General features: G+C 49.0%; 1 protein-coding gene across 1 annotated transcript; it reads left to right on the forward strand.

Annotated features, from left to right (window-relative positions):
* Positions 1–4,219: 4,219 nt before the first annotated feature.
* Positions 4,220–9,755, forward strand: LOC146755638 (uncharacterized). The gene is made up of 5 exons (XM_085525336.1): positions 4,220–6,954; positions 7,046–7,147; positions 7,856–7,999; positions 8,716–8,857; positions 9,043–9,755. The coding sequence occupies exons 2-5, from the start codon at positions 7,129–7,131 to the stop codon at positions 9,137–9,139; spliced, it is 402 nt and encodes a 133-aa protein (XP_085381462.1). The 5' UTR covers positions 4,220–6,954; positions 7,046–7,128; the 3' UTR covers positions 9,140–9,755.
* Positions 9,756–12,702: the final 2,947 nt, after the last annotated feature.

Below are 12,702 nucleotides of genomic sequence, written 5' to 3' on the forward strand. Positions count from 1 at the left end.
AGAAAAACCAACCACAAATGTTTAGGTGACTTGCGGAATCAAACTCTATAATCCAGAGATGGGTTGTAAAGCAGGTATGTTTATTCCAGCGTTGCGCAGCGCCGGGTGCAAGGGGGAGAGCTCCTCCAAACCTGCACACCGACTTGTAAAGCCATGATACAGAAAGCAGGCAGAAGAAACATCCTTCAAATCCAGAAGGTAAACTCCACCTATTCATTCCTTAACTGGGTTAATAAAGTGCATGGATTTGCCACCACTGAGTGTATGCATTCAACAATTCTATTACTTGCCTTCAAGTGTTGTACCAAACTACAGCACTTGCTATCAAAAATTTTTGCAAAATTGGAGTCCAAACTCCAGAAAGTCTTCTATCCTTCTACAGTTATGTATCCTTATAGGGTACCACTTTACCCTGACTGGGCAATCTCTTGCTTTTAACTTCTATTCAGGGCTTCATGTTTGGCCCTGATGCCCACACCCCTAAGTGCATCATGTTTGATATTGCTGTGACTCCTGGGGTACAACATTGTTTTTCCCCATTTGTGCTAATGCCAGACTTACAGTTTTTAAACAGTCAATATTGTTGGACCCTTAGCTCCAGTTTTATTAAATTTCTTGCCAGAGCAACCTGGCAGGTACAAGAATTTCTGTATTCCTACTTAGTTTATATTTAATTAATCCAAAAAAAACCGTAAACCTTTTCTTGTTGGGCAGTAGCTTCTATTACTGTTACAAAGCCATCTATGAGTAGTAAGAAGCACCCATATCCACCAGAAAATAAATCTCTTTATCCTGCTTCCCTAGATGCAATTTCCCGTTGCAGTTTGCACACTGCTTTCCTTTCAGTGGGGCGGAGCCCTCCCTGGGCACTTCAAGCCCCCACTCCCCCCACCTCTCCCTGAGGGGATCTCTGGGTCCTACGGCCCTATTCTGGCACCACAACAGTAACAGCTGTTATTATCACCAATTCCCTTACTATCTGTTTGTCAATCAGTTTTGTTTTGTTTTCATATCGTTCACCTCTTTTCAGTCCTGACATCCCTGTTATACCTTGCCAGTCCTTACTCCTCCAGCCTGTGTCTGTCCCAAACTTTCTCACTTTCCAAACTCTCATCATTACAAAAACTACTAACATCCTATTTCAGTTTCACCTCCTTCTCTCCAGGTGTCCAGTGCTAACACTGGGATTTCAGGTTTCCTACATCTCTGCACATGAAGGCTATTCTCACTTCCATTGCCCCCTCCTCCCCACCTCCCCCCTTTGCTGCTTACAGCAACAGTCTCTGTACCCGGCTCTCTCTCACTCCAAGAGTTCTTGCAAGGGGCGGGGGGGGAAACAATACAGGGGGTTGCTCTCATACCAGCACACATAAACTCACTTTCTCTTTAACCCTTTTTCCTTTGTACACAATTTCACTATTTGTACCTTCAGTTACACTTTGACACACCCTCAATTATACTTTCTGTATACCAATAGCAATTACACTTTCTTATACCATCAAAGCAGTTTGTCCCATTCCCTTCAAAACCCACAGATCAAACAGTACAATTTTTCAGTTTCCACAAACACCCTTAATACCATATAACTTTCCCTTAGCAATCCATATCATTCAGTTCCTTGGGCTGTTCCACCCTTATCTTTATGGCCTTATTTCATGTTTTTCTTGATTCCCAATTTCATCTTTATCCCCTAGTTTTAATACAGTATTCTCAAAAAGTGGTACTGTCATCCCAGTTCTCTCTACCCCTGTTATCTTTAAGGCCTCATTTGTTAATTTGAGTCCTGACACCTTACGGGCCAGTGATGAACGAGCTGTCCCAGTATCAACTAAAACCACAACTTCTTCCCCCTCAGGTCCCACTTTTATATTTACCAGGGGGTCCTGATGGGACCAAAGTTTTGAAAGCCCCAGAAATTGATCTAATTGTTCTGCTACTCTTATAGAATCTTCAATTAAAGATTTCATTTCCTTCTTAAAATTTCTAATTTCTCCACTAGTGAGTGGGGAGTTTACATAGCATATTTGTCCTTGTCCCAATGGGACCTCCCATAAGGGGTACACTGAGGTGCTGGTACAGCTAGTGTCTGGGAAAGGAGAAATTTTTATGTCCCTTTTACATTGTTTTAATTCTCTCCTGAGCCCAGCATGCCCCTCTTTTCTGTGAAATGTCCCTGTGTGCTTTACCATTTCCTCTTACTGGGGCAGTGCCTGTCTCCCTTTGTGCTACATTGGGGTTATATGGGGGGGAGATTCTCAGGAGGGTCCCATTGATTAGTTCCTTTTTCTAATTCCTCTCCTTCCTGGTCCGGGCCTTTTTCTTTTTACTAATAACAGGCTGATTTCTTGTATCCAACAGGCAGCATATTCTGATTCCTCCTTTGAAAAGGGGTTTTGTTCTTTACATATAAATTCGAGATCTGACAAACCCAACCTTCATCAGATCCATATTTTGGCCAAATATTGATTTTCCCTGTAGTGGATCTCTAGGCCATATCTAACACAATATTTAAACATCTTTTCCCTATCCTTTTTCCTGGTTTTGGGATCATTTTAACCCGTCCTCCAACTTATATACTAACCACCAATGATTACATTATTAGATGAGGGTGTTCTTGCTTAGAGTCCCTCCCGGTTCCCCAGCAATATCCCTCTGATATGCCAATGTACATCCTAAGAGATTTTCTTAGGTATCTCTTTCCCTTATGTTCCTACACACACGAGGAGGGGGAGCAAATGTTCAAAAACAAATTTTGTAAAGTTAACATGTTAAAGCGGAGGTAACACAACCCTATTGTTTCTCTAATCTGGATCATTATCACATTTAAACCGCTGTATTTTCTACAACAAAAGCAACAGGGTCTCGGTACTAATTGTGGTTTGCCTTTTGTGGGCTTTTACCCCGCAGGGTCATCTGCTTCTGTCTTTAGTGAAAGGACTCTCCCTCAGCAATCCCAGACCCTGGAGGTTGATGAGAGAGTCCGGGGAATGGGAGATTTCCCTTTAGTCGGGGAAGAGGTGGTCTGTGAGTGCCTAGGAAACATTAAGGTCCATAAATCCATGGGACCTGATGGGGTGCATCCGCGGGTGCTGAGAGAGCTGGCGGAGGTCGTTGCTGAGCCGCTCTCTGTAATCTATCAGAGGTCTTGGAGAACTGGGGAGGTGCCTGAAGACTGGAGGACGGCCAGTGTCAGTCCAGTCTTCAAAAAGGGCAAGAAGGAAGACCCGGGTAACTATAGGCCGGTCAGCCTCACCTCTGTCCCAGGGAAGGTGATGGAACAGCTTGTTCTGGATGCCATCTCCAGACAACTGGGTGATAAGGAGGTTATCAGCAGTCCTCAGCATGGGTTCACCAAGGGGAGGTCATGCTCGACCAACCTGGTGGCCTTTTATGAAGATGTCACTAGCTGGGTGGACAGGGGGCGGGGCGGTAGATGTAGTCTACCTTGATTTCAGTAAGGCTTTTGATACTGTCCCCCATGACATCCTTATAACAAAGCTGAGGAAGTATGGGATAGATGAGTGGACGGTGAAGTGGGTCGAGAATTGGCTGACTGGCAGAGTGCAGAGGGTTGTCGTTGGTGGTGCGGTGTCTGGCTGGAGGCCTGTAACTAGCGGCGTCCCCCAGGGGTCTGTGCTGGGTCCGGTCTTGTTCAACATCTTCATCAACGACCTTGATGAGGGGATAGTGACCACCCTCAGCAAGTTTGCTGATGACACGAAGTTGGGAGGATTGGCTGATACACCTGAAGGCTGTGATGCCATTCAGCGAGACCTGGACAGGCTGGAGAGCTGGGCAGTAAGAAACCGGATGAGGTTTAACAAAAGCAAGTGTAGAGTCTTGCACCTGGGTAGAAATAATTGCATGCACCAGTACAGGCTGGGGGAAGACCTGCTGGAGAGGAGCTCTGCAGAGAGGGACCTGAGCGTCCTGGTGGACGACAGATTGACCATGAGCCAGCAGTGTGCCCTTGTGGCCAAAAAAGCCAATGGCATCCTGGGGTGCATTAAAAAGAGCGTGTCCAGCAGGTCAAAGGAGGTGATCCTCCCCCTCTACTCTGCCCTGGTGAGGCCTCATCTGGAATATTGTGTCCAGTTCATGGCTCCCCAGTACAAAAAAGACAGGGATCTCTTGGAAAGAGTCCGGCGGAGGGCCACTAAGATGGTGAAGGGCCTGGAGCATCTCCCCTATGAGGAGAGACTTAGGGAACTGGGTCTGTTTAGCCTTGAAAAAAGAAGGCTGAGAGGGGACTTGATCCAGGTCTATAAATATTTGAGGTGTGGGAGCCATAGTGGTGAGGCTGGTCTCTTTTCAGTAGTGCGTGGGGATAGGACTAGGGGTAATGGGATGAAAGTACAGCATAGGAAGTTCCACACGAATGTGTACAAGAACTTCTTTACAGTGAGGGTGACAGAGCACTGGAACAGGCTGCCCAGGGAGGTGGTGGAGTCTCCTTCTCTGGAGATATTTAAGACCCGCCTGGATGCCGAGCTGTGCAACGTGGTGTAGGGAGCCTGCTTTGGCAGGGGGGTTGGACTCGATGATCTCTAGAGGTCCCTTCCAACCCCTACAATTCTGTGATTCTGTGATTCTGTGATTCTGTGATTCTGTGAAGTCACCTCACCACCCAGGCAGGACCGCTGAAATCAGTGGGGTGCACCTCTCCTGTCCAGGAACCCGAAAGAGGTGATAATAATCCCAGGCCAGCAATTGTAGTATTGATATGATGATTTTATTCAAAGTCTTTGTTAAACAAAGAGGGAAGGAAGGGAGGGGTGCGCTGGGGGGGGGAATGGGAGGGGTGGAGGAGGGTTGATGTCAGACTGTGAAATCAATTTTTTTAATCTTAATTCTGCTCCAGAAACAACATCTGATTCCCATGCTCTCTGCTTGGTATTTTGTCTTTTGATGCAAACACGTAAGCCCCATTGGTGCCTGGTTCAGCAGTTCAGCTTCCTTTGCGCCCTTTGCCTGGTTGTAGGGAAGGTGGCAGGCTCTGATTCAATGAGGGTGTTGTATGGACACAGTATTTATCGCCATGTATCCAAAGGTGCAACAGTTTCTGGAAACCCAGGTGGGATCCTATAGGTGATGGTTCTCTCGCCACCAAGCATCCAGTTGCCAGCAGTGGGTGAGTTCACTGGGACTTTGGGGATGGGAGGTGCCAACTAGCAAGCCTTCAATATCTGCTACTAAAATCAGACTTGGAAGCACGTTACACGTGGGAAATACACTTGGTGCAGGAAAGGGGATTTCCTTAGCCATCAAAAAAAAGATGAAACTGCAGATCTATCAACAAAAATGTAAGCACGTGACACTTGACTTGGCGGGTCTGTGGGAAGGTCAGCTTCTCCGTGTTTGTATTTCAGCCATCATCCTCCACACTGGAGAGGATTTATCCGCTTGGCTTGCTTAATTGCAGCACGTTTCACACGCGTGGATAACCTGTGCATATTGCGTCACTACCTCTGTGGCCTGAGGTGGTGCACCAGGCTGGAAATAATGCCTTCTTGGGGTTGTTGAAGCTCTGCAAAAGTTTGCCAAGCAAAGTTGTGGATGCTCCATCCCTGGAGGTGTTCAAGGCCAGGCTGGATGGAGCTCTGGGCAGCAAGACTCTGTGGGTGGCATCTCTGCCCGAGGCAGTGGGGCTGGGGTTCTGAGTTCTTCACTGTCCCTTGCAAGCCAAGCCATTCTATGATTCTGCATTTCTATGATGTAAGCACCAGCCCCACACAGCCCTGGTGCAGTGCATCACAAGAGCAGCAGCCTGCGGGGAGCCGCCACCCGGAATCACAGAGATGTGAGGTCACAATGCCCCATCCTATGACTGTGCTGAGCTCCGTCATGAGCTCACAAGGCCTGGCCGCAGGCTTGGCTCAGTGCGACACTCACTGTGGCTGCAGCGGTGGTGTTGGAAGCGTGGTGCAAGTGTGGGGGCGGCCATGGACCCTGCCCGCCTTGTCCTCTTCCTCCTATTGGTGGCCATGAGTTTTCAGGAGAGCTGTGCTGCTCCGTGGCGAGCACGGGGAGCAGGTGAGTGGGTAGAGATGGGACCCAAACTGAGCAGCGCTGGGAGCAAGAAGTCAGGCTGTGTCCCCACGGCCCTGTAGTACACTTGCCTGGGGCCTGCCTTCCATGGGGGTGTTGCTGGGTAGGGGGTGATGGGCATCTTCTTCCACGTAATCTGTGAGAGATGTGGCACGTGGCCCGGAGAGAGCACTGCATACGCTGCCAGGTGCCAGCCTACGGGTCATCCCGTCCACCCTGCAACTTTGGAAATCATGACCTGAGTTATTCTCCACATCCAGTTACTGAGGGAGAAGGAGATCACACCATATAGTGCATATAAGTGGGAACTTCTCTCATCTGTTCTTGATTCTAGATGATGAGCTTCGTGCTCCCTTTCCGGATGCTCCTTTGGATCCGGACTTCATGCCTGTGCCTGGGGGACAACCCAGGGGTAAGTTGTGAGTGTCTGTTTCCTTGGAGGCTGAAACGTTCATGCTCTCATGGTTTACCTGGGTGCAATTTTACTGGAGATCCTCTCCAGGTCTTCCAAGCCTGTTTGTGCCCGGAAGGGTTTGCACAGATGAGCCATGAGTATTTTTTCTCTCGGAGAGCTGCAACATTTCAGTGGGAAGGTTACCGCTGCCCCTCTGCAGCTGAGGGAGCCCAGACCTTTGTATTTGGGCTGTGGCATTCCCCAACCACCGCCAGACCCTACAGGTCACTCAGGGAAAAGGAGGCCCCCACATGTGCCGGAAGCTCTCCTCACCTGTGTCTGATCACACTTGTGTCTGCAGGCCCTGTCCCCTGTATGCTCTGCTACTCAGTTGATGCTGTAGTGTGTGACTAAAACTTTTCATGGGTCTTTGGTTGCAGAAGTGCCCCCAGTGTGGGCCTTGCCCGGTCATCGGTTTCCTCCTGTGCTGGAGCCCAGCTGGAATCCCAGCAGTGAGTACTCTGTCTTCACTGACTTGGCTGACTCGCCGCTGATCTTCAGATCTTCATGCACATGATATTTAACTTCATACATTCTGTTAAGGTCCGGAAAGAGAAGAGGATGAATCCAATCGAGGAAAATACTCTCAGGGCTCATCCCGTCTCCTGAAGCGACTGCTGAAGGAAATGGAGAAGGCAGAGCGTGGTGGGTATACTTCAGTCTGTTCACTGTGGGACCTGGGAAGCTGAGGTGTGATATAGAGGTGTGGGCAGGCTGTAGCCTGCACAGCAGGAAGGGATGGGTCAGAGCCGTGCTGCAGCCGTGTTCCATGTATCACCTTGCAGGTGCTGTCAAGCACCAGAGCTGGTCTGCTGCCAGATGGTCTGCATCCAGCCAAGACCCAGAGGCAGCTGCTCCCCCAGCACAACCATTACTTGTCAGAGCTGCTTTGTGCAGTCATTGGCACCCAGATGGCAGCAAGTGGCAAAGTGGCAAGCGCTGTGCTTCTGTTCATCCAAAGCCCTCCGTGCAGCTGAGCAAGTTCAAGGCAGGAGGAGCGTCCTAAGCAGGGTTGGCTGCCTTTGCTAATGCTGGAAATGAGGTGGAGATGCTAATTCTGAAGGCTTGGACTGTGTGTTAGATCTTGGATTTCAGCCTGCAGCTACCTGGCTGTGACGGGCTGGTGACAGCACAGTATGTGAGGGCCTTGCACAGGAGCTGATTTCTCAAGAGGTGTGAGGGAGTCAGCATTGTCCAATAGCTGGGAGGGCCCAAATGCCCTTGGGTAACAGAGGGGCTCACAGTGTACTTGGGGGGGGGCCTGGACTTTACCTGAGCTCGGGATTGGAGAAGCTCAGTTTTCGATGAGGGCACGTGACATCCCAATCCTACTGCCCTGCTTTCTTTCTAAAGGAACGGACCAACAAAGTGAGAGGGATGCACTCCAGGAAGGCGGATATCCTACACTGCCCGTCCCGGATGTGCTGCAGGAAGGCGGATATCCCACACTGCCCGTCCCGGACAGAGGAATGCAGGCAGCACCAACCGGCATGCCAGGTAATTTCTGTCCTATGATCATACGGTGTCACGAACCAGAGTCACTGCGTGCCTGCAGGCTCTTGCTGCCAGCTCTTGCACACCAGGTCAGCAGCCAGACCTGAGCATGTGAGCATAGAGCACATGTAAAAGAAGCCAGGGGTGGCTCTCTGAAAATGGCTGGCCTTCGTGGGGTGTGGAGAGTTGTTCCAGCAATGTGCCAGGGAAGGTACTTGCAGACCTCTGTGACCCTGCTCAGTTCCCACCGCTCCCAGATCGCAGAGTTTGCCCTTTTGGAACGAAGCCACCTGAGGGTGATGAGCAGGGTCTTGTGTGGTAGGAGCCTGCAGGAGTGTTTCTCCCCTGGGATGGCTCTGGATGTGCCCTGTGCTGGCTGAAGCCTGACCTTCAGCCTGGGGGGCGTCCCACAGGGGGAGCTCAGGACACACATGCCGGGAAAAGTGTGAGGGATTCTGCTCTGTAGCTCTCCCCACGGACCAAGCCCAGACCCCAGAGTACAGCCCCAGCTCTCGGCCCAGAGGAGGACACGGGTAGTGCCTGTGCAGCCTCTCCATACCCAACGAGAGGTGGAAGCAATCCTTCTTGTCCTCCGGTGCTTCGGCACCAGAGACGGAGGCACCCACTGACAAAATGACCTCTTGGGTCCATGAAGCACACTGAGAGATTATCTGTAGCGCAGCTGAAGGTAACGTGGGACATTGTCTCATTTCTTCCAGGGATGAACACAGGCAAAAGCACAGAGGATGCTGCTCACAGATCTGTGCGGAAGCGCCGCATTCCGATGACGGTCTCAGTGATGCTGCTGCCTGCGCTGGTGCTGGCTGTTGGTACTGTGATATGGGTGCTCAAAAACTACCTGTGAGTTGGCCTTTCCCCAGAACACCTTATTGCTGCATTTGGCAATGAAGCATTTGTGGTGCCAGGATCCTGGATGGCCAAATCAGCCGCTGGCAGTACACTGCCAGGACTTAGGTTGCAAAGTCTTTCAAGTTTCCCCTTATTTCCTGTCAGTGAGTAGTGCTTTCTGAAACTCATTCTCACAGAGCACGCAAGAGGGAAAAGAGAGCAGCAGAAGCAGCAGATGGAGCTGGGGAAGGCAACGAGACAGACTCTGACCCAGTCAAACAAGAATCTCCGTAATAGCTCCAGTCCGTTCCATTCTGCCATTGAAGAGGCCCGAAGTCTTCAAGGTCATCTGGAAAACCAGGAGCTTGAACTCAAAGTCATGAAAGAGATCCTTGGGAACAGTCCTGAGTGCTGCCTTCTGTCAGAGGATGGCCCTGAATGTGAGAGCAGAGCTTTTGTCCTTCATCCTGCATACTCCAGGACAGGTATCACCAGCAGTTTGAAGATTCTTAGCTCGACACAGCTACATTCCTGTTGAGGGTCCTAATGAGGACCCAGAAAACGAGCATCCTCTGACTGCCGGACAAAACGTAATGTCTTTGGAGATGTGGGTGAGAATGGCTGGTTTCAGGGAGAGCTGACAGATGGCACAAGAGGACTGGTCCCTTCCAATTTGGTTGCGGAGCTTTCAGATGATGAACTGGATACACCTGGAGATCCTGTCAGAATTCCTGCATTGCTCCATCTGCAAGACTACCACTGCTCCACTCAATGGAACAACTCGATGTTGAGCAGAACGTGGTTGAGCTCCTTCGGGAACTCTCTGAGGCGACTGACAGCAGAACTGCATAACTTTATTGTATATTAAAAACAACCAAACAACTGTCCCCTCCCTCTCCCTTCCCCTCGCACCCCTATACCCCTCCCCCCCCCAACCCCCCTCCCCCCCAAAAAAAAGACAAAAAAAAAAAAAAAAACCCTAAAAAACCAACAAAAAACAACCCACCCCCAATAAAACAAAAAACCAAAACCAATTAAAATCTCAACGCTGTTCTTTTTCTGGGATACACTGAGGTGACGCTTCTTCTAGCTTAGACTTTGCAATGAGTTTGTGTCACGGAGTTCTCTCTAGAGCTCACTCGGTGACAGTGGGAACAAACCCAGGGAGAGAAGGAACAAAGAACCTCCCCTCTCTAACAGCGCGGCGCGGCGCGGCTGAGAGGGGAAGGGAAGTAAGATTGCGAGTGGGTCTAGGAGGGAAAAAATGAAAAAAACCAATGATCTGAGAATGAACAGCAGTTTAACGAACCCAGTGACACTAAACAACAACGATGTTGCAGAACGGCGGGAGAAAAGCAGACGACCACACCTGTCATTGACATGATCAGTGAATCTCGTTTATTCCTTGGCTGCGTGTACCTTTATAATACGGATAATTAGCTCATACATATTGCAAAAGTGGAGCTCATCATTGGTTCCCAATTACATACCATCCCCGAGTATCTTAACAGCTTGTTGTTATCAACTGAAAGATACTCCCTTGCTGAGTTCCCAGAACCATGGCTAGTTTCTCACCATCATAAGGCATACTGATGTTCTCACTGTCCTTGCAGGTGTTATGGCTGCTTGATTAACCGCACCGTGTTTACGACCCTTCTCAGCTAACTAGCTGTAAAAAACACTCTCTACAGGACCCCACAGATTACCTTCAGAATTCAACAGTTAGTTCTGTTTCCTTTCTGAGTGCATAACAACCTGAGCAAATGAATTGAATGACGTGGCTTTTTAGTCTGGTAAAATCTCTGCTGTACACTGGAACTTGGTCCATTTGTAAGCAGGACTTTGTCCATCTCTGCAGGACAGCAGAAAACCCTTTGTGCTAATCATGATGCCAAGAAGCAGAATGCGGCAAATGGCAGATGATCCAACTGCTTCAGGTGTTCATTTCCTTAAAACTGCGAATAATTTTGGACTGAGAGTTTGTAAGCAGAATGGAGCTCTTAAAGCTGTCAGAGATTATTTCTGCACTGTTCAATTCTATCTGCATAACATACATAGGACCTCAGAACTGCGTTGCTTGAACTGGTGGAACTTGTTGAAGTGAACTGGGATGAGCAAGTTTTAGAACTTAGTCAGAGTGCTGTAAAAAATGGATAATCTCATGAGTATTAAGGTACAGGATTGCTATTTCTGCACTGAATTTGTTTTTATTTTACATGGCTGTGATCTGAAAGTTGCTTGAAACGCAGGCACCTAGGCACTGTTGTGTAACTGAATTTCACACGATAGGTCCTGCAATATCCTGGAATCTAAAACTCTGACTTGTTTTAAGTCTGCTGCTTGAGTATAATCAGGGTCATAGTGTCTGTGTGCAGTGTTTCTTTCCCTGTAATGCTCCACATCATTTCATTTTGGGAATATTGAAGGAAATGGACTATGTGCCATAACTGTTGTTAGAACAAAGTATGTCTGGTGTGATCTTATGCATAGGTTCTGTAACTGCTCTTCACAGCTCAGGTGTTTGACCTTCCTTTTGGTGAAGTGATGAAATACTGCTGGTTTCTATTTGTGCTTCTAGGCATCTTGAAGCTCTTAGGAATAGAACAATTGTCTCCAGTTCTTTTCAATGATATCAGTAACAGCTCGAGTGCTGCTGCCCACTAGGTAGACCCAAAGAAGCGGATTACAGTGAAACAACACACGAGCTGGACCTGCATGAGGATCACTTTCAAGACAGTGGCTCTGTTGCTTCAAGCCTATTTGCTTCTTCCTGCCGCCACTCTATTACCAAGTATCAACAACCTCTTTCATGATTCAACTTGCAAACGTTTGACACTAACCCTTGTGTTTCTATGCCTTCCTAGGTGATTCGAGCCCTTGTCAACCCCAAAGATCCAAACCAAGTAGTGATGTGCAGTGTGTTTCCATCAATGGAGAGTTCTTCTTAAGCACAAATCGCTGCAATTCGGATGACAGCCTTCCACATGGTAACAGTGATGGACACAAGGGGCTCATCCACGTTCATGCTCTCATATCTCCTGGCTCTGCTGAAGCTCCTGACCTGAGCCTGCCAGACACAGCAGTCACCTGCCTGGATTGTGACCCAGCGCCTTTGCAGTGCTGCCCATCCCAAGCACAGCCCGAGTGTCCCAGCAGCAGCACCACCATGCAGGAGCAGGGCAGCATCAGTGAGGTGAAGCTGAGCATCTTAGATGGGGACTTAGAGTCAGGCTGCCAGTCCCAGGCACCAGGCAGCAGCACCAGCTCTGAGCCACTCTCATCTTGACAAGAGGAGTCCCATCTTCACCCTTGACCTCTCAAGCCCTCCTGTCTTTTATTGAATAAAGTCACTCTCATGCTCAGTCATCGCCTCGACTGCATTCTGAGTCTTCATTCACAGGGATTGGGATGAATGCAACAAACAGCAAGGCAGCTCAGCTTGCAATGCTATGGCTGTGGGGTTCGTGCAGGCAGAGCTCTGGGTTCCCATTTTGCCTGGCTTTGGGATGTCTGCAGCAAGATCTCTACCATTTTGTATGGGAGCAAATAATCTCTAGCATCCAGGTTGCTGCTCATGATAATCCCTGTCTTCCTGGCTGTTGCTTTGTGATACTTTTCAAAGCCTTCTGATACTCTTTGATGCCTTGGCTGCTCCCTAACACCTCTGTCCTCCTGCCATGTTGACTCACGTCTCCCACTTTTAAGCTGGCTTTGCAGATCATCTCCAGCCCTGTCATCATCACGCTGCAGCAGGAGGTGCTCACCTGGCCCAGTGTCTGGCAGTACTGCTTGTTCTGCAGATGAGCAGCTGCCTCCTCATCTCTTCAGCTACAGTAGTTTTTCTCAGGGCAGTTAGA

The sequence above is a fragment of the Coturnix japonica genome, chromosome 31, assembly GCF_054131305.1.
Source record: "Coturnix japonica strain WE chromosome 31, WE-NBRP24, whole genome shotgun sequence".
NCBI lineage: Eukaryota > Metazoa > Chordata > Aves > Galliformes > Phasianidae > Coturnix > Coturnix japonica.